This window comes from Mustela nigripes, chromosome 1 (genome assembly GCF_022355385.1).
Source record: "Mustela nigripes isolate SB6536 chromosome 1, MUSNIG.SB6536, whole genome shotgun sequence".
Lineage (NCBI taxonomy): Eukaryota > Metazoa > Chordata > Mammalia > Carnivora > Mustelidae > Mustela > Mustela nigripes.
This window is the reverse complement of record NC_081557.1, coordinates 40,483,159-40,504,561: the sequence shown is the minus strand read 5'-3', so window position 1 is coordinate 40,504,561 and position 21,403 is coordinate 40,483,159. Positions and strand designations below refer to the sequence as shown.

General features: G+C 35.5%; 1 protein-coding gene across 3 annotated transcripts in view; it reads right to left on the bottom strand.

Annotated features, from left to right (window-relative positions):
* Positions 1 to 21,403, bottom strand: part of RNF141 (ring finger protein 141) — a 37,394-nt gene that overhangs the window by 14,124 nt on the left and 1,867 nt on the right. For all 3 annotated transcript variants that reach the window (XM_059408395.1, XM_059408402.1, XM_059408410.1), the window contains exons 2-4: positions 11,419 to 11,611; positions 8,688 to 8,796; positions 396 to 577 (exon numbers count right to left, since the gene is read on the bottom strand). In XM_059408395.1, the coding sequence (XP_059264378.1) occupies positions 396 to 577; positions 8,688 to 8,796; positions 11,419 to 11,561 (434 nt within the window). In that variant the 5' untranslated portion in view covers positions 11,562 to 11,611. The remainder of the gene's footprint in view (positions 1 to 395; positions 578 to 8,687; positions 8,797 to 11,418; positions 11,612 to 21,403) is intronic.

Genomic DNA, 21,403 nt, shown 5'->3' with positions numbered 1-21,403 from the left:
GATATTTTAAAGGAAAACTGGAATGATTTTGCCAGATTCTTAGACCTAATTCCCTGAAAAGCTTTGACTGTCTAATAACATAAATACCTATTATAAGAGAGATATTAATATCCTCTGTTATTAAATTCAAGCATGTAGAGTGGAGAGTGCATTCATGGAAACTGGATTAAAAGAAACATTAGCTGGTGTGAGCCACTTTAATTTTTCTTTAGTTTAGCATTCTAAAAACATCCTGAAGCACAGAATAATCCAAAAGCTTATCTGGGATACAATACAACTGAGATAAAAGGTAATGTGACTCAGAAATCACAAGGGGACCAGCAAACGTATTACTGCAATTTCAGTAGCTTGTGTATTAGAAAACAAGAGAAATATGGTTCTTATGCATTCTATACCTTCCCATCCAAAGACTAGCCTGACAAGATGTTACAGATGATGAGTTTTCATCTTGGTCTTCAGAAGTGGAGCTCTGGGCCAATACTCCTGATGCTTGACTTGTGATGTCTTTATAAAGCTGAATAAACTGGTACAAATTCATGATCCGTGATGCTTCTACAATGCCAGTGCTTTTGTTGATCTAAAAATAAAATTTTAAAAAAAAGGGAAAGAAGAAAAAAAGTTCATAATTTCTCTGGCCATTTTTTAAAAGTTTTTATTTAAATTCCAGTTAGTGAGCATACAGTGAAATATTAATGTCAGTGTAGAATTTACTACATACAACACCTAGCGCTTATCGCAAGTGTCCTCCTTAATCTCTATCACCTAATTCACCCATCCCTCTTCTCTGGTCAATTTTTCCCAAAAAGGGGGAACAAAAATTTAGTCAATCACCGTAGGAAATAAAAGTTTTCAAAGTTTGCAAATTACCTAACAAGAGAAAGAGTCTGAGCAAGTGAGTGGAGTTCAAAGTACTTGCACACATTTATCTCATTTGATACTCAAAATAACCCTGTAGGGTTGATTAGGCATCACTCTGTTTAGAGTTGATGAGGTCAGATAACTCTCCCAGACCTAAAAAATGAATTTGAGAGATCAGTATTGACAATTCTTTTTAATTTCTTAAAGAATTTAACTAAAAGATTTGAATCCAACACTCACATGCCATTCTACTATACTTGAAACAACTACTAGTTTTCTTGAATATCATAAGTTCTAGTTTTTGCTAGAATTTCCAAACTAAAGCAAGAAAATTACATTAAAGTAAATATTAACAAAAAGTGGTTGAATTCTTCCCAGGAGGCTATTTTGCATTTTGGCAAGCACCCCTCTTTGTTTTGGCAAAAAATTCATTTAATAAGAAGTAGAACCAGTGGCCTACAGATTGTACCTCTCCTCACTTGAGCTTACATTCTTTTTTTTTTTTTTTTTAAGATTGTTTTTATTTGACAGAGAGATAGAGTCAGAGAGCACAAGCTGGGGGGAATGGCAGAGGGAAAGGGAGAGGCAGGCTCCCCGCTGAGCAAGGAGCCCAATGCAGGACTCAATCCCAGGCCCCTGGGATCATGACCTGAACCGAAGGCAGACACTTAACCAACTGAGCCACCCACACAAATCCCTGGAGCTTACATTCTTAATGTGAGGATATATTTGGGGCAAGTGTGAGGTACAAGGTAAGGAGAGAAACTATTGCTTTCATAAGACTTCGGGAGTCATAGAGTGGGTCATATATTTTCTTTTGAAGTAATCAAAGTAAATAGGGTTGAAAGGGGACTGTTCTTGGAAGAACCTGAAGTAATCAGTGACAGGCTAGAGATGTTAAAGACTTTTTTTTTTCATCTATATTATTACATATAGTATGCTTTATTCTCCTTGCTTTACAATATTCCATTGTGTAAATATGCTTCACTTTACTCATTATAATATTCAATTTCATATATATATGTAATCTATTATTATTATTATTCATTTTAGCCATTCATCATGTTATTTTATTTTCTTAGTTAACTCACTACTTATGATCTCTACTATGTTATTTTAGTAACTGCTATATGGTTTATTGCTTTATGCTTTATAGCTATGCATCTTTATCTCACCAGTCTACATTGATGTGATGGTATGACACTTCAGCTATGATAGCCTTAAACAGTACACTTTCATTCTCCCCCCCTTTACTTTTATGCATTTGTTGGCATGCATTTTCCCTTTGTGCAAGTTATAAACTCCGAACTACATTCATATTATTTTTGTTTAAAAATCAATTATCTTTCAAAGAAACTTTAATAACAGAAAATATTCTTAAATTTTTGACATAGCTAACATTTCTAGTACTCATTGTCCATTGTGTAGATATATATTTCCATCTAGTATGATTTTTCTTCTGCCTTAAGGACCTCCTTTTAGATTTCTTGCAGTGTGGGTCAGCTGGTTATGGGTTCTTTCACCTATTATATGCCAAATTTAGTCAAATTTGGAAAATTTTTGGTTATTTCTTCTTCAAATATTTTCTGTATTTTTTTTAAGTGTTTCTTTCTTTCTTTCTTTCTTTTTTTTTTAAATTTCTCTGCAGCGTTAACAGTATTCATTGTTCCGGTGGTGGGTATTAAGGAGGGCACATATTGCATGGAGCACTGGGTGTGGTGCAAAGACTGTTTTTTTAGCACAGGAGATGGTAAGGAAGACTATGGGAACAGAAGCAATGAAATCTACTAAGTACATATCAAAGTTAACAGGACAAACAATATCAGAAAAAATTTACAAAGAAATGAATGCAAGAAGAGGGGGAGAAGGCCTTAAAATTGTGCAGAGTAGGTTTTTTTTTTTTTTAAAGATTTTATTTATTTATTTTACAGAGAGAAATCACAAGCAGATGGAGAGGCAGGCAGAGAGGGAGAGAGAGAGGGAAGCAGGCTCCCTGCTGAGCAGAGAGCCTGATGCGGGGCTCGATCCCAGGACCCTGAGATCATGACCTGAGCCGAAGGCAGCGGCTCAACCCACTGAGCCACCCAGGCGCCCCCAGAGTAGGTTTTGAAATGTGTTCATGGAACTGGGCATATAGGAAGGTGAAGTAGATAGGTTACATTTTAAAAAAAATTATTTGGAGTGAAAATAATAATAGTTGTAACTAACATGTATCACCTGTTTATTATTTGAGAAGGCAGTGAGAAAAAAACTAAGAATCAATTATGAGTCAGATTCCGTACTGTGAAGATAGTGGAACAATCTCTAAAACTGATGACATTTTGGGAAGGTAAAATTTATCTGGAGATGCAAATATGTAAGATTCTTTGTAATAAAAGATTATATGTGAGATAGAGGACAAGAATAGAGAATCAAAGGTGACAGGAAATCATAGAGGCCATTACAACCGACTTTCAGAGCTGAGGAAAATAGACGAGACCTCCTTTGGAACTGCAGAGTTTGGAAGAAATAAGGGAATAATTCCTATAAACTTGGTATTTAATAGCAAGATTGATCAAACTAAGCTACTATAATCATAGGATTCATGCAACGAATATTTACTAAGTACCCATTATATGGATATTATGCACATAACTATGTACTGTGTGCACTGTTCTAGGCACTGGTGGCCTACTGTGTATAAACAAAATCCCTGCCCTAACGGAGGTTACACTATAGGCAGGAGAGACAAAGTACAGATCAGATGAAATGGAAATAAGTGTTATGGAGGAAATTAAATGGAGAAGATACACTGAAGGGTTGTAGGGAAGGCCTCACAGAGAAGGTGATATTTAAGAACTGGAAAAGGAGCAGGAATGAGTCATTTGAGTATCGGGGGAGAGATCATTCCAGGTTGGAAGAATATTTCGAAGTGCACAGAAGTGCACTAGGTGAGGAACACGAGGAGTCCAGCCAGGAGTGCAGGGGGGCTGGACTAGAATGAGAGAGGGAATGAGAGTGGTAGAGGATAAGGGTAGGGAATGAGGTGAGACAGAACATATAGGACTTCACTAATCATAGTACTAATTTTGGTTTTTATTATAAGTGCATGGAAAGTCACTGGAGAGTTCTGAGCCAAGGACTAATATGATTTGATTTCATTTCAGATTATATGTGGAACAGACTGGTTGCTGTGCTGAGACTAGACAGAATTATGGGGGCAAGGGCAGAAGCAGGGAGACCAGTTAGGGGGTTATTAGCATAAGCCTTGTGAGAGATGATGGTTGCTAAGAATAGGGCAGTAGTAGTGGAGATAGTGACAACTGGCCAGATTCTGAATATATTTCGAAGAGAAACCCATCAGGATTCATTTATGGATTGACTGTGGGATAGGAGAAAAAAAGAGAAGACAAGGATGGCTGGCGCCACGGTTTTGGTCTAAGTAACAAGATGGATGAAAATAGTATAATTTATGAAGTTTCTTAATAGCCATCTTCGTCTATAATTTTAATTAACCCATTAATTTTTCTAATATTATTCCCACAAAATATTTCATTCAAACATCATTTAGATTATTTTTTATAATGAATTAAATATTGTTTGAGGGTAATAATGATAGCCGATGACAGTAAAGAAAAGGTCTTTTTGTAAATACAGAAGGTTATAGTACAATTGTTTAGTTGCTTAAGATTAAGAAATTAGAAATTTCCTCTCAATCAGGTTTTCCTATAGGATTTCAATTTTTTTCCTAATGTTAACATTGACTTCTCATAGATTCTTTCATTAAGAACCTAGGGAATGCAAATAAAACACTTCTTTGGAGTAGATCTAAAAATCAAAAAAAATTACACAAATGAGAACTCTGCCTGCCTACTGAGGGAGAGAGAATCTCAAGTAGACTCTGTCAGCGTGGAGCCTGACGCCGGGCATGATCCCATGACCCTCAGATCATAACCTGAGCCGAAATCAAAAGTCAGATGCTTAACTGACAGAGCACCCAGGCACCCCTGTATAGGTCTTTAATATTTGTGCTTTTCTATTTAGAATCTTAGGGAAGATGTTTAAGTGCATACAGATGTAATGGTTAGAGATACTGAGGTGACAGGAATTTGACTAACAGTAAATTAACATCTTAAATATTAATCCTATGTTTGCCAAAGAGGAGTAACAGAATACCAAGGGTTCGGAAGCCTGATATTCATATTCCCACAGTTCTCTACAGTTTATACTTGCGTCTTCAACATGAGCTGAGTACTTTATGAGGTAAAGATGGAGAGAGAATGTAATTTAGGTATTGTACTGTATCAATCAACAAGGAAAACTTCAGCCTATCCCAGTCATTTAAAATGAGAGTACTTCTACAGATTTTTGTTCACTCAACATATACTGAGTTCCTACCAGATGCAAAGCAGTACAGGCCATAAGAGATAAAAGGATAAATCTAGACAGAGCTCCTGCCCTCGGGAACTTACTGTTTACTAGGGGAGCTTAGAACCTAAATAATTTTATTCTTAATGTAGAATTTAGTTTATGAAGTATAATAAAATGCTATTGGAGTTTGGAAGAGGCAAGAGAATTTCTATTGAGGAAGACTTTATGGATGAGATGGTATTTGAGTCGGACCTTTAGAGACATTAAGTCTAACCATGCAGGAATAAAAAGATGTGGGAGAAACTATCACCTGATTACCCACAAGCCATTCCCACTTTTCATTGCCAGCAGAGCCCTGATTTTGTTTTTGTGTCTCTCACTCCCTGAAATGACTCAAGTCAGTCCTTGTTAGTCTAACCTAAACCAATCATGGTAATTGTAGCTCTTGGGTCAATGTATAAGAAGGGGACACGAGCTGATAGTGATCCAATAAACTGAGAAGAGGGATCTGCTAGGTCTTTGAATTAACCAATCTGGGAGCCACTTTGTATAAGGATTTCTTAAAAAGTGAGAAAATACATAGTGTTCTTCTTTAAACTAGTGTAACAGGAGTTTTCTGACTTGTAACCGATAGCAATTTAAATGAGAGAGGAATGGACTTTCTAGCTGAAGGAACCAATGAGCAGAGGCTCATTTCCCACCGGGTGGGAAAGTAACAGCTATACAACCTTCAATTAGTTAACCCTGGTGAGACTGGAGTGCAAAAGGTGATAGTGGTAACTGAAACAGAAAAAATAGTCTAGGTTGGTAGATTGTTCAGGACCTTGAATGTCAGGTCAACAAGCTGGGACTATTTTGTCGCCAGTGAAGAACTGCTGCTGAGTTTTAGCCAGGAAAGTGATCTGATGAGAGCTGTGCTTTAGAAAGGTTATCTTAGAATTAAGAGAAGAGTCTGGAAGTCTGGTGATTAATCACAGAATCTAAGGTAATCTGGATGAGAAGAGAAGCCTGAACTATAGTTACAGCCCCCTACAGGGCATGGAATCTGTTTTATGGATAATCTGAAAGTGAAACCCGGTAGAGAGAAAATTGACAAGATCAGAGAGCTAATTACTATGGATAAGGCAAGAAAAGGAGCTAGAATGTTTGTTTTTCAGAAACAACCGTTACGGCCAGAGTTCTTATAAATTCACCCTTGTGTCCTTTGAAGTTTACTTTCATATAATCCTGAACATTATGTGCCATGTAAATTTGCAGCTGTGGGATGATGGGATTATGGAAGATACTGAGCCTGTCTGAATATACTTTACAGGTTTTTAGCTCAGTTCTTCATTTCTTCTTTACATTATTCCTTTGCAAAGTCAAAAGCTGAGGATTCCCAGAGTTCTTTAGAGAGTATGTGAATTAATAACACTGTAAAAAGAAAAAACCCTAATGAATTTAATATAAATATAATATAAACCCAATAACAAAAACAAGCAAAAAACCCCAGAAAATGGACATAATATGTGGTTGGTATACAAGTTTTGAGTCTAGGAATCCAAGTATAAATAGCAAACAGGATGTTGGATCAAGTTGTCAGTATTTCAGTGTGAGTTCTGTTACTATGATTTGTAACATATTATACACTGTATAAAGTTACACTGCTGCCCACACTAGTACCACATTAGCTACCTCTGTAATAAATACAAAAATTTTTAATGATGGTTCTCTGACAGCTATCATATTGTTCTTTAACATTTGGATTTAAAAATAATCAACATAAGGAAAACAGCATGGCAGTTCCTCAGAAAGTTGAAAACAGAGCTACCCTACAACCCAGCAATTGCACTACTGGGTATTTACCCTAAAGATACAAATGTAGTAATCCGAAGGGGCACGTGCACCTGGATGTTTATAGCAGGAATGTCCACAATAGCTAAACTATGGAAAGAACCTAGATATCCATCAACAGATGAAAGGATAAAGAAGATGTGGTATAGATATACAATGGAACACTATGCAGCCATCAAAAAAATGAAATCTTGCCATTTGCGATGACATGGATGGAACTAGAGGGTATTAAGGTTAGCGAAATAAGTCAATCAGAGAAAGACAACTATCATATGATCTCCCTGATATGAGGAAGTGGAGATGCAATGTGGGGAGTCTAGGGAATAGGAAAAGAATAAATGAAAAAAGATGGGATTGGAGGGAGACAAACTGCAGGAGACTCTTAATCTCACAAAACAAACTGACGGTTGCTGGGGGGAGGGGGGTAGGGAGAGGGTGGTGGGGTTATGGACACTGGGGAGGGTATGTGCTATGGTGAGTGCTGTGAAGTGTGTCAACCTGGTGATTCACAGACCTGTACCCCTGGGGCTAATAATACATTATTTGTTTATAAAAAAATAATCAACATAAGTAAATGTTTAGTGTGGATAGACCGAGCTAAATGGTATTAAACTATGTTGTGTATTCTCTCTAAATCAACTGTAAACTTTAACAAGTGCCATTCACTTTCAGGCACTTAGCCAAGTATGGAATTAACATCTCTCTGTCTTTGCTTCTCTAAACTCTTTAAAGTTCTTTTACTACTTAAGTTGATTAGAACATCTAATTTGATCAAATATCCATAATCAATCCTTCTACACTTAAAGCATAGTACTGGCAATCGACCCACTGGGAAAACATGGCATATTATTTGGGTAACCTCCAGGGTCCATGACACTAAAGAAAAAAAAAATGTTCTTACCCAGTAGTTCTTTACAGATTGATCAGGAATGGAATTCAGGGCACTCATGAATGCTCAATTTATTATTTAAATGCATATGGGTGGTTTTATTGTTGGCTTTAGGGCAGGAGTTGGGGTAGGAAAAGGCCTAATAAAATGCATTGCTTCATTTTCAACAAAAGGTTTATGGCCTCAAAAAGATTAATTACCACCTCTCTAATCTACCCATTGGTGGATGAGTCTTACTCATACTCTATGACAGCTGCTATTATGTTTTTTTAGCAATACTCAATCACCTAAGATTTAAAAACCAACTAAAAGACAGTACACTGATGGTGAAAAATCCAGTCTGTAACTTAAATATTTCTAAAAACAGAAATGAAAAATCACACAAAAACTATTCTTCTTAAAAGAAATGATCTCCCAAGGTAACTTTAATTTTTAAGGAGTCATCTTAGAGCTAAGTAGGGTATTACCTTAGGATTCCACAGCCAGCTAAAATCCAAAAAGAGAGGTAGTAAGAGGTTACTACCACCTCCTTTGATTATAAAAATCTCTGCATATGGCAACTGTATAACCAATGAGATTCCAACAGTTAACTGGGAAGGCAATAACACTAACAAAACTGTGTTTTATAGAGTTTTACAAATAAATGTTAATAATTAACAAATTATTAACATTTACTTCTAGTATACTACACTATTAAATGTGGTTCTAATCACCAAAAGAATTTAAGTTCAGAGTTGGAAGTCTCTATCATTCTCACCTTGGTACAGACCACACGTACAACGACTTTCCAAAAGGCAGAGGAATCAGACCCAGGTTGTACCTCAAAGAGAAGATGTTTTTCCTGGCCAGAAGCCACTTTAGCAGTTCTGCAAAGAGAAAACACATTTGCTAATTTTATGAAAAGTCTTATAAAACAATGAAGCTATGAAACCAGATTCAAGAAACACTTTAAAACAGAGAAAAAAAATTTGAAGAAAATACAGAGACAGATAACAATAATGATCATAGTAGATTCTTAAACACTGGGATGGAAATGTTTTGATTATAAACATACAACTAAGTTTTTAACATCAACAGCATAGCTGACAGGATATTTACAAATCTTTTTATGCCCTTTCTTAATGATTTTTACTTTATTTATTATTAATTATTATTATTTAAGATTTTACTTATTTGAAAGAGAGAGAATGAGAAAGACAGCATGACACCAGGTAGGGTCAGAGGGAGAAGCAGACTCCCTATTGAGCAGGAGGCCAATGTGGGACTCGATCCCAGGACTCCAGGATCACAACCTGAGCCATAGGCAGTTGCTCAACCAACTGAGCCACCCAGGTGCCTCTCTCAACGGCTTTTTAAATGTTTAACAAAGACATCTAGAAAAAACATGTCCAAGGAATCAGGTACTTAAAGAAGAAATTTAGCTAGTTTCACTTACCTACATTTTGACTATTGCCTTAGATGTATAAAGTGTGAAAAAATCTTACTCTTGGTTGAGTCCTAATTTAAACAACACACACCACTCTGAAATTTTTTTTTACAATTTGGGACTGGATCAAAACAAATGATTTTGAGACACCTTAAATATAGCTTTGCTGTTTTCCTCTAGCAGAGTAATTTTAATTTAGAGAGCCATAGGATTCTAGCATAAAAATATAACTTTTAGAAGATGATTCAGTATCTTCTTATTAATGCCAATTTAAATTAGATCAAATATATACTTAAGTATTGTGGCTCCCTTTTATCATTAGTCACATTTCTCTTTGAGCACCAGTGGCGATATCACCTTTGAACTAAACGATGTACAGCTAACTAGAGGCCACTGACAATGAAGCAACTAGCCCTAGGTAGCAAAGTCTGCCAGTGGAAGTAATTTATCTGCGCTAGTACCCAGCTATTTCTAGCTATCAAGCCATGCTTTTTCTTTTTCTTTTTTTTTTTTTTAAGCCATGCTTTTTCTGTATAGATTTAGCTTTATAATTCTCAGGCAGCACTGCCCTTGTTGAAATGCCCAAATATGACCCATGGAAATCAGTTTTAAGAACTAAATCCAGTCAAGGTCCTATGCTAAATAAATAAAAGGAAGATATTCTTTACCGTCATTTTTGTACTACACAGTAAGCTTACCTTGTGTATCCTTTTACATGACATACTTACCTGGCATTTAAAGCCAAAAGGCAAAAATTTAAAGAACAGATGGTTTACGTAGATAAGTTCCAAAACTCTAAAGGGATGGCAAATGTCATTGACTATTCTTCATCAGAATCAAAACAATAAACTTAAAAAAGCATTCCATTCACGATACTATTAAATTCTTAATCCATTTTTACTCCTTAAGAATATGGTCCCAGAAGTAATGCCTCAAATATTACCATTTGGATAATTTAATAAATAAATAAAATGCCAGAGTTTTATGACTATATTTTTGTTATAAAAGATCAGACAATACATAATTATACACAGTAAAATGTACAATCTCCCTTTCCTGCCTCCCTTTTCACCAATTTCCCAGAAACTTAGTGTGTATACTTAACAGTTCATTTTCTAGGAATTTATATGTATATTCATACAGGATCCATCCATATATCCATACAGGATTTCTTTCTTTCTCCTTTTTTTTTTAAATGAATGATATCTACTGTTTCTTTTTATTTTTAAAATTCTTTTTAAAAAAATTTAAATTCAATTAATTAACATTAATGTATTATTAGTTTCAGAGGAAATCTGATGTTTCTAAAAGAAACTATCTTCTAAGATAACTAGCTTTTAAGACATTCTTTATTCTTCATGACTAGATAGTAACAGTAGATTCTATTTTAATAGCTTCTATAGAGATCAGTATAAAAACTGATATAATAAAGGAAAAATTCACAAAGAAAAGGCACAGTTCTATTAGATACGTACTTTTAGAAGGCAGAGAAATTTAAATTCTAAGATGGAATTTAAATTTCTCTGCCTTCTAAAAGTGTTAAAATCTCTTTAAGTGTTAAAGAGATTTGAAGATGGTATAGCTAATTAGAAAATATTAATTAAAAATACCTTATTCCTTGGTGGTGACAAATGAATTATTACTACTTATGTGTTTCTCTGGCAAAAATAATGCTCAGTGAACAAACACAGAAGATTTATTAACTAGATGAATTGGCTGATGTATAGAAACCTGAGTGCCCTTTGACTATACCTGGAAGCTTTTTCTAGAGTGGCTAATTAGCTTATTCTCTTCTATTTTGCATACCTTTAGTGCTTTCAAATAAGAATCAATTTATAAGCCTGTGTTTAAAAGGGTTTTGAAGTTTGTTTTGTTCATTGATCCTATATATGTTTTAAAATAGCCACATAGCAGGTCTTACAGTAGGTACTCAATATATAATTGCCTGTTGCTACTGAAACATTCAGTCTTACCAATCAATATTTCTGGTTACCTCTTACACAGTAATAGCATGTGGGGCATGTCAGGTAGAAAAAATAAAATGAAAAAGAGCAAGCCTTACATATCATTAAGTTCTGCTACTCTCCCAAGAAATTCTTCATAAGTTAAGGAGCCACTTTCTCGAACCAATATGACATGTTTTGCTACTTTTTCTGGTAACTTGTTAAGAACCAACTGTGTCTGATCTGAAAATTGCTGTCCCATGATGAAAGGATGTCTTGAAATCCAGAAACAATGTTGCTTCACATAGTTATCTGTCAAATATATACAAAAGTTACTTTTATATACACTATAAAAACAGCAATATACTCATCACTTCAAGAAAATAAGAAAAACTAGGAATACCTTTAAGTGAGAGTTCGGTAGACTTAAATGTGTCTAAGGTGGGATTTATTTAAATGACTATATTTTTATTTTTTAATGATTTTTAAAACAAATTTTATTTACTTGTTTGACAGAGAAAGAGAGAGAGTACAAGCACAAGCAGGGGGACTGTAGCGGGAGAAGGAGAAACAGGCTTCTCTTTTTTTTTTTTTGGCTTGAACACTAATGACCACAACCAGTGTTTATTGAACACTTGCCGTGTATCAGGCAGCCCTCGCAGCCACATTGAGAGGTAGATGCTATCCCTCTAAATGTGGAGAACTGGGTGTAGAGTGTAGGAAACCCACCCAGAGCTGCAGAGAGGAAGTGGCACAGCAGGAACTCCCACCCAGACAAGGGAGCACCTTGCATTGGCAGGGGAACTGGCTTCAGGGGGGGAAGCTCTTTCCCCACTCCAAGAAAAGCATAAAGGAGGTATCTTCAGATATCTGCAGGCACGGGGACTTCCTGCCTCCTGGGGATAAAGGGAGAGGCAGCTCTGAAAGCAGGTGCCCTAGGTCTAACCTCATAGCCACTGTTGTTTTAAAGAGATCACCTCCAGAAACCCCCTCCACCCCCACCTCGCCCCAGGCCTCCCTCTGGGGCTTGATCCAAGGATCATATTATGACCTGAGCAGAAGGCAGACGCTTATTGGACTGAGCACCCAGGTGTCCCTAAATGACTATATATATGTATGTATGTATATATATATTTATTTATTTTAAAATGCATATATATATTTTTAAATTAACATATAATGTATTATTTGTTTCAGAAGTACAGGTGATTCATCAGCCCTCACCACAGCACATACCCACCCCAATGTCCATCGCCCAGACACCCAACCCCTCCCATGCTCCTCCACTCCAGCAACCCTCAGTTTGTTTACTGAGGTTCAGAGCCTCTTATGATTTGTCTCCCTTGCTGGTCCCATCTTGTTTCATTTCTCCCTCCCTTCCTCTATGATCCTCTGTCTTGTTTCTCAAATTCCTCATATCTGTGAGATTATAACTGTCTTTCTCTAACTGACTTATTTTGCTCAGCATAATACCCTCTAGTTTCATCCACATCATTGCAAATGGCAAGATTTCATTTCTTTTGATGGCTGCATAGTATTTCATTGTGTATATATACCACATCTTCTTTATCCATTCATCTGTTGATGGACCTCTAGGCTCTTTCCATAGTTTGGCTATTGTGGACAATGCTGCTATAAACATTGGGGTGCACATGCCCTTTCAGATCATTACTTTTGTATCTTTGGGGTAAATACCCAATAGTGCAATTGCTGGGTCATAGGATATACTGTTCATATTCTTGACCACTATGATATATGAAGATATATAATCATATATAATTACATCAGCCAGATAACATTTATTGTTGAATTACTTTATTTGTAAATGTGCAGCTTACTTTTGATTGTAAAATATATAAAATTAAACAGGTTTTTGGTTTGAAAACCAAAGAAAATTAAAAGATTAGGTAATTTATTTATTTATTTATTTAAGATTTTATTTATTTATTTGACAGACGAAGATCACAGGCAGGAAGAAAGGCAGGCAGAGAGAGAGTGTGGGAAGCAGGCTCCCCACCGAGCAGAGAGCCCGATTCAGGGCTCAATCCCATGACCCTGAGATCATGACCCGAGCTGAAGGCAGAGGCTTAAACCACTGAGCCACCCAGGTGCCCCTAAAATATTAGGTAATTTAACCACCTCCCATTTTCTGCTTAGGATAGAAAAAAAGACCGCATTTTTGCTTTTCAACTTTTCCAGGTGTTTTAAACTTTGAGTTTATAAAATTTGTTTTCTAAGTATGAAGGTGATATTCTAGTTAAAAGGCTAGATTACTACTTTAATAATCTACTATCAATATAGATCAATAAGTTGTTGAATTAACTTAAAAAAGTAATCACAAAACATTTATTGAACAACTAAAGTCTTGAAAGATGTAAGTCTATGAATTGTGGCTAGAGAAGAACTGAATGTGTTTATTCCACAAAGTTTTTTCCTTTGGTAAATAATGATTTATCAGAATATTAAGTATTGAGAATATGGTTAAAATAGAAAATAAAGTTTAGTACTTTTGTTTATGCTGACTTATTCTGTAACTTAATATGAAAATCCCTGTTCATCACAAATACTACTACTAATAGTAAAAGCTAATACTTTTGATCACTCCCATTGCAGATCTTCTGAAGAGACAATCTTCTAAGCACTTTACATGTATTCATGAACAGTCATTTAAATCCCCATAATTACCATTTCATAGATGAAGAAACAGGATAGTTAAGGAAATAAGCTCAGAGAGGTTAAAATAACAAAGTCACATAGCTGATAGGGTTTTTTTGTAATATAAAGTTAGAAGATGAAAAAAGCAGGAGTGCTTGGGTGGCTCAGTTGATTGAGCTGCGACTTTTGATTTCAGTTGGGGTCATTTTCTCAGAGTGGTGAGATCAGCCCTGCTCCCCAGCGGGGACTCTGCTTGAGATTCTCTCTCCCTCTGCCCCCGCCCCTGCATGTTCGCACGTGCATTATCTCTCTAAAATAAATAAATAAATATTTTTAAAAAGAGAAGAAAAAAGAATTACAATTAAAATTATCTGATTCCCCTCCCCAAGAGATTCCATTTTATCTACTCACCAAAAACTATCATTTTTATTGCACACAAATTAATGCTCATATAAAGCTGGTTAAATAGTAACAATTTTATAGGAAAAGTTTACCAGGAAATCTGTGTTATTATTTAATTAAAAAATAATAAAGGTCTAACTCTTTTTAATACCTATTCATATTTTATTGATTTATATTTTTATTTATATTTTATTTAGTTACAATAAGTAAATAAAATTTATTTATTTATATATTTTATTTATTTATATTTATATTTTTATACATATTTATGAAATGTGTTTAACTCTAAAATATAAAACCATTTACAATAAGAGTTTTCAATAACCATAAATATGTAAATTTGCTTTTGGTATTAAAATTTAAGTTACTGTTCTTGAGATTTATTCTTTCAGTCACATTAAATAAAGGAAAAGTAAAATTATACCTAAAAAAGAAAACCCAACAATTACTGTTTTGAATCTGAACCTACTTGGCAACAATAAATATTACATTACAGAGTTAAATGAAAGGAAGTCATTGAGGAAGACCCATGTCACCAAAAAAATCTCTGAAGGCGAAATTATGTATTTTAAATATAGCCAAGTGGATTCATAGCAACTGTATCCAAAGAGAAAGATCTTAGTTTAGAGATGGTCTCTAGGGTATTCAACATTAATTTCTGGTTTCATAGTCTAGTAAAATACCAAAGTCCCATGGTTTACACATTTATTTTTATTCTCAGTAAAGACAATTTCCAAAAATAGACAAAATACCCCAAAACTTAACAAAAAACTTAAAAAGAACCATTTATAATTTGGAAAGTAGAAGAATGTTAAAATAAGTCTTTCCCAAGAAGGCAGTAACTTCACACTGACATATACCACACATATACATGTACATTTTGTCATTATTTTTCTTGTTCTAATTTCAAATGTATAAAATATAAATGTATAAAATGTGTTAAAACATCATTAGGAGTTGGGGTTGTAAACTGGTGTTGGTAAATGGCCTTTTTAAGGCCATGGAGATACAATAGTGAGAAAAAACAAACAAACACGGTTCTTGCCATCATGGAACATATGATAAAGCAGGGAAGAGACAACAATCACACCAATAAATACATTATAAGATGAATAAAGCTAAGCCAAACAAGTACAGGGTGCTACAAAAGCCTATAAAAGGGAGGTCTGACCTAGTGTTTTGTCAGGGAAATCCTTAAGTAAACATTTTACTTGAGATCAGTTGGCCAAAGAGGGGCAAAAGCAGGGAGAGGAAAGGACATTTTAGGCAGAGGTTATAGGCAGAAGTCTAATGTATGAAGGAGCATGGTGCCTGAGAGTTAATAAAAAGGGCTAGAGTGACTAAAGCAGAGAGAGAGGGAGACTGGTACCAAGAGATGGTTTACCTTTATACTGACGACCTGAAACAAGCCTGCAAGCCTGTCCATCAAAGTAGATGGCTAAAATTGGTCTGAATGAATAGTGTCCACTGAGTCCTAGGATCAAGATTGAAACTGATAATGATTTTCTGAAATGGAATAAGTTGTGTCATATATGACTAAAAGTTAAACCCTGAATGTTTTGAAAAGTCAACTGCACAAAAACACACAGATAACATGTGCTTAAAAGCAATTAAAATATAAAGTCTGAAGGTTTCAGTTAAAATAAGTCAGCAGTAAAATAAGGACAAGATGATGTTAAAATAGCCCTAAACTTTTGCTAGAAGCAGATGTCCAGATCAAGACCCTAGTCCTATTGTGCTCTGTAATGGGTCTACTACAGTGAAGTACTGTAATCAGCTCTAGACAGTTAAAAAATTATTTATTTATTTCTAAGGCAGGGGCAGGTGAGGGAGGGACCAAAGAGGAGGGAAATCTTTTTTTTTTTTTTTTTAAAGATTTTATTTATTTATTTGACAGAGAGAAATTACAAGTACACTGAGAGGCAGGCAGAGAGAGAGAGAGAGAGAAGGAAGCAGGCTCCCTGCTGAGCAGAGAGCCCGATGCGGGACTCGATCCCAGGACCCTGAGATCATGACCTGAGCCGAAGGCAGCGGCTTAACCCACTGAGCCACCCAGGCGCCCCGAGGAGGGAAATCTTAAGCAGGTTCCATGCCCAGTCCACAGCCTGATGCAGGGCTTGATCTCACAAACCTGAGATCATGACCTGAGCTGAAATAAAGAGTTGGCCGACTGGGCCACCCCAGGCAGTCACATTTTTAAAGGACATTAATCATTTTAACATAACTGGAAGAGTATACAAGATGCTATGGATCTAGAAAAGGGGAAAAAAAGTGACTTATTCTAGATAATAATTCAGTAACAACCAACAGGTTTGTTCTAACATTTGGAGATATTTCATGTAGAAGAGGAAGAAAGATTTATTTTATATAGTTACAGTGAAAAGAATGGCAAGTATGAATTAGGCAAATTCAGGTCAAATAAAAAGTTCCTATCATCCACAATTATCCAAAGGTATTAAGGGCCCTCTTGTATGTCAGTTTGTTTTCATTGGAAGTGTGGAGGTGTTTAAAGATTAGAAGTTCATCTAATAAGAAAGTTTTAGAGAAGATTTTTGCTTGGGTGAGAAATAGAGTAGGTGACTTCTAACCTAGTATTTCATTCCCAAAGTGAAACTTAAATTCTCTCCAGCTTTCATGTACGAATCCAATCCAGATGCTGTAAAAAATTCTAACTAACTAGACTGAAAATTTTAAATTACACCTACACACTTAACAAAGAAAAAAATTAAACTTTTGAAATACATGATCTTAATATTTAAGAAAACATGTAATAATTTAACCAATGTGCCTACCAGACAGATATTTAAAAAGAAGCCACGGTCACTTATTTATTGAGTTAGAAAATGATTCCTTTGTTTCTGCATTGTTTTGATCTGATGGTCTAACTTTGAATAAGGTTTAAAATCTGAGGCAGCATATTAACTTTTTATCCTGTAATTGCAGTTGGTATCTGGGAAACCTAATCACTAACTCCTTTGATTAAAAGGTGACACTATTTAGACACTAAGAGAGCCTGGGCAATGGTTCTTAACCTGCTTCAGTGGACAGGGTCTAGATTTACAATTCATTTTGAATACCATACAATAATGATAATGATTAATTTTAATATGTATCACTAGCATAAAAATATGGCTCTGTGATCTATATGCATTATAAAAACAAACCAAGGGGGCATGTTCACAAAAACAGTCTGTTGTGGCCACCCTCTAGCCACCCGCCACAGGTTTTTCAGTGCCCCTCTTTGGTGACTCGGCACATTCTTTTATAAAAGAGCACATATCATCAGTTAGGTCACTTGACCATCCCTCTCTGTGGGCTTCCTGAGGACAGAAGCTGTGTTCTCTCTTCTGGTAGATACATAAACATACAATAAATGTTTATGAACAGATACAATAAATATTGTTGACAGTTTTTTATTATTGTTCACTTAGTATTCTTTTGACTTGCTAATTTGTTCATTCATCTATTAATCAGTTGGAGAGAAGTTGAAATTTTAAAAATATAAGAAAAATATAAAATTGAAAAAATATATCACTAAATTAACATGTATATAAGTTGAGAAATATTCATTATTTGATATTATCAAATAATTTCCTCTAGATCATGCAGCAGATCATGCTATACAGAATAGGAATATAATTTGCCAATTACTGACATAGAATTCAGCAAAAGATTAATCTCCAGTAAAAAGATTCAAAGAACTAGCAGGTCTCATACTACTATGCCACCTATAATTTTGTACTTTCTGGCAGGATATAAAAGCACACCTTGCTTTACTGCACATGGCTTTACTGTGTTTCACAAATATTGCCTCTTACTCCCCACCCTAAAATTAAAGGTGTGTGGCAACCCTGCATTGGGCAAATCTATTTGGAGCAAAAGCATTTGCTCACTTCATTTCTTGTAACATTTTAGTAATTCTTGCAGTATTTCCAATTTTTTCATTATTATTATATTTGTTATAATAATCTGTGATCAGGGATCTTTGAAGTTACTAATGTGACTGTTTTTGGGTGCCATGAACTGCACCCATATGAGATAGCAAACTCAATTGATAAATGTTATGTATATCCAGACTGCTCTACAGACTAGCTGTTCCCCCATCTCTTTCCTTGTACATTAGCCTCCCTATTCCCCGAGACACAACAATATTGAAATTAGGCCAGTTAATAACCCTACAACAGCCTCTAAGTGTTTAAGTGAAAGAAGAGTCACTTATCTCACTTTAAGTCAAAAGCTAGAACTGATTAAGCTTAGCAAAGAAGGCATGCCAAAAGCTGAAATAGGCCAAAAGCTAGGCCTCTTGTACTAGTTAACCAAGTTATGAATGCAAAAGAAATGTTCTTGAAAGAAATTAAAAGTGCTACTCCAGGGAAAACACAAACGATAAGAAAGTGAAACAGCCTCAATGCTGATACAGAGAAAGTTTAAGTGGTCTAGATGGAGGATCGAACCAGCCACACCATTCCCTTAAGCCAGAGCCTAATCCAGAGCCTAACCCCCTTCAATTCTACAAAGAAGGCTGTGTGTGGTGAGGAAGCTGCAGAAGAAAAGTCTGAAGTTAGCAGAAGTTGGTTTGTGAAGTTTAAGGAAAGATGTCATCTCTGTAACATTAAAGTGCAAGATAAAGCAGCAAATGCTGATACAGAAGTTGCAGGGAGTTATCCAGAAGATCTCAGATAAGTCATGAAGGTGGCGGCACTAAACAGACATCCAGGGTAGATGAGACAGCCTTCTCCTGGAAGAAGATGTCAGCTAGGACTTTCATAGCTAGAAAGGAGAAGTCAATGCCTGGCTTCAAAGCTTCAAAGGACAGGCTGACTCTCTTATTAGGGGTTAGTGCAGTTAGTGACTTTATTTACTTTTTTAAGATTTTATTTATTTATTTGAGAGAGAAAGAGTACAAGAAGGTGCAGCTGGCAGAGGGAGAGGGAGAAGGTCAATCCCAGGACTCTGGTATCATGATCTGAGTGGAAGGCAGATGGTTAACCAACTGAGCCATCCAGGAACCTCTGTAGTTGGTGACTTTAAATTGAAGCCAGTGCTCATTTACCTTTTCAGTCATCCTACAGCCCTTAAGAATTATGCTCAATCTACTCTGCCTATGCTCTAAAAATGGAACAATAAAGTCTGGATGGCAGCACATCTGTTTACAATATGCCTTACTGAATATTTTAAGCCCACTTTAGAGAGGTACTGCTCAGAAAAAAAGATTCCTTTCAAATTATTATTGCTCACTAACAAAGCACCTGGTCACCCAAGAGCTCTGATGGAGATGTACAGTGAGATTAATATTGTTTTCATGCCTGCTGACATAACATCCATTCTATAGCTCATGGATCAATTAGTAATTTCAAGTCTTATTTGTTAACATTTTGTGAGGCTATAAGACAAGACACCACAAGACAGCAATTCCTCTGATGGATCTGGGCAAAGTCAAATGAAAACCTTCTGGAAATGATTCACCAGTCTAGATGCCATTAAGAACATTCATGATATGTAGAAGAGATAAAAGTATCAGTGTGAACAGCAGTTTGCAAGAAGTTGATTCTAGGGGCGCCTGGGTGGCTCAGTGGGTTAAGCCACTGCCTTCGGCTCAGGTCATGATCTCAGGGTCCCTGCTCAGCAGAGAGCCTGCTTCCTCCTCTCTCTCTGCCTGCCTCTCTGCCTACTTGTGATCTCTGTCAAATAAAAAAAAAAAAAAAAAAAAAAAAAGTTGATTCTAAAGGTCAGGGATGATTTTGAGGGGTTCAAGCCTTTAGTGGAGGAGATAATGCAGATGTGGTGGAAAGAGCAAGAGAACAAGAATTAGAAGCAGAGCCTGAAGATGTGACTGAACTGCTGCAATCTCACGACAAAACTTCAATGGATGAGGAGTTGCTTCTCATGGGTGAGCAAAGAAAATGGTTTCCTGAGATAGAATCTGTTTCTGGCGAAGATGTTGTGAAGACTGTTTAAATGAAAACAAAGGATTTAGAATATTACATAAACTTAGTTGGTAAAGCAATGGTAGGATTTGAGAAATCAATTTGAAAACTGACTCCAATTTTGATAACATTACAAGCTAGAGAGAAATCATTCATGAAAACAAGAGTCAATCAATGAGCAAACTTCATTACTGTCTTAGTTTAAGAAATAAACTATTTCTTAGTTTAAGAAATAGCCATAGCCATTCCAACCTTCAACCATCACCTTGACCAATCAACCACCATCAACACTGACGTAATACCTTCCACCAGCAAAAAAAAAAAAAAAAAAAAAAATTATCACTAGCTGGAAGCTCAGATGATGGTTAGCATTTTTTAGCAATAAAGTATTTTTTAAATTAAGGCATATACTTTTTTTTTTTTTAGACATAATGCTGTTGCACTTAATAGACTATAGTATAGCATAAACGTAAGTTTTATATGCAGTGGGAAACCAAAAAATTCATTTGACTCGCTCTACTGCAATATTTGCTTTACTGTGGTGGTCTGTTACTGAACCTGCAATATCTCCAAGGTATGCCTGTAATGTGCTTTCAAAAAACCAGGATTGAAGGATTTTCTAAGTAAAGAATAAATGTTATTTTGAAACTCATAAGAATATCAAGAATTCCAAAAATGCCACATTCTCTAGTGGGTGGTAAAATACACTTAATCACTTCTTTTTCTAACAAATGAATTGTTGTAGTTCAAATATTCATTACAAAGATATAAAAATCACATCATGGGTAACTGGCAAAACAAAAAAATGAAACAAAGCAAAAAGCTCCATGAATGTTTAAACCATATCCATTCATAAAAGGATTAAAGCAAAGCTAAGAAGCCTGAAAGTACAGTAAAATGACTAGATGACAAAGTATTGTAGTATTTAGAAAACCTCTCTGAAACCTGTTCTCCATGAATTTTTGTATCTACTTCTTTACTCACAAAAATGATATTTATAATTGAAATAATCATCAACTACATTCATTATTAAGTTAGCTTTAACATCAGTGGTAAAAACTAAGTTCTAAAAACTAGATCCTTAAGGGTACTATTTATTTTACTACTCACTGCTTAATCA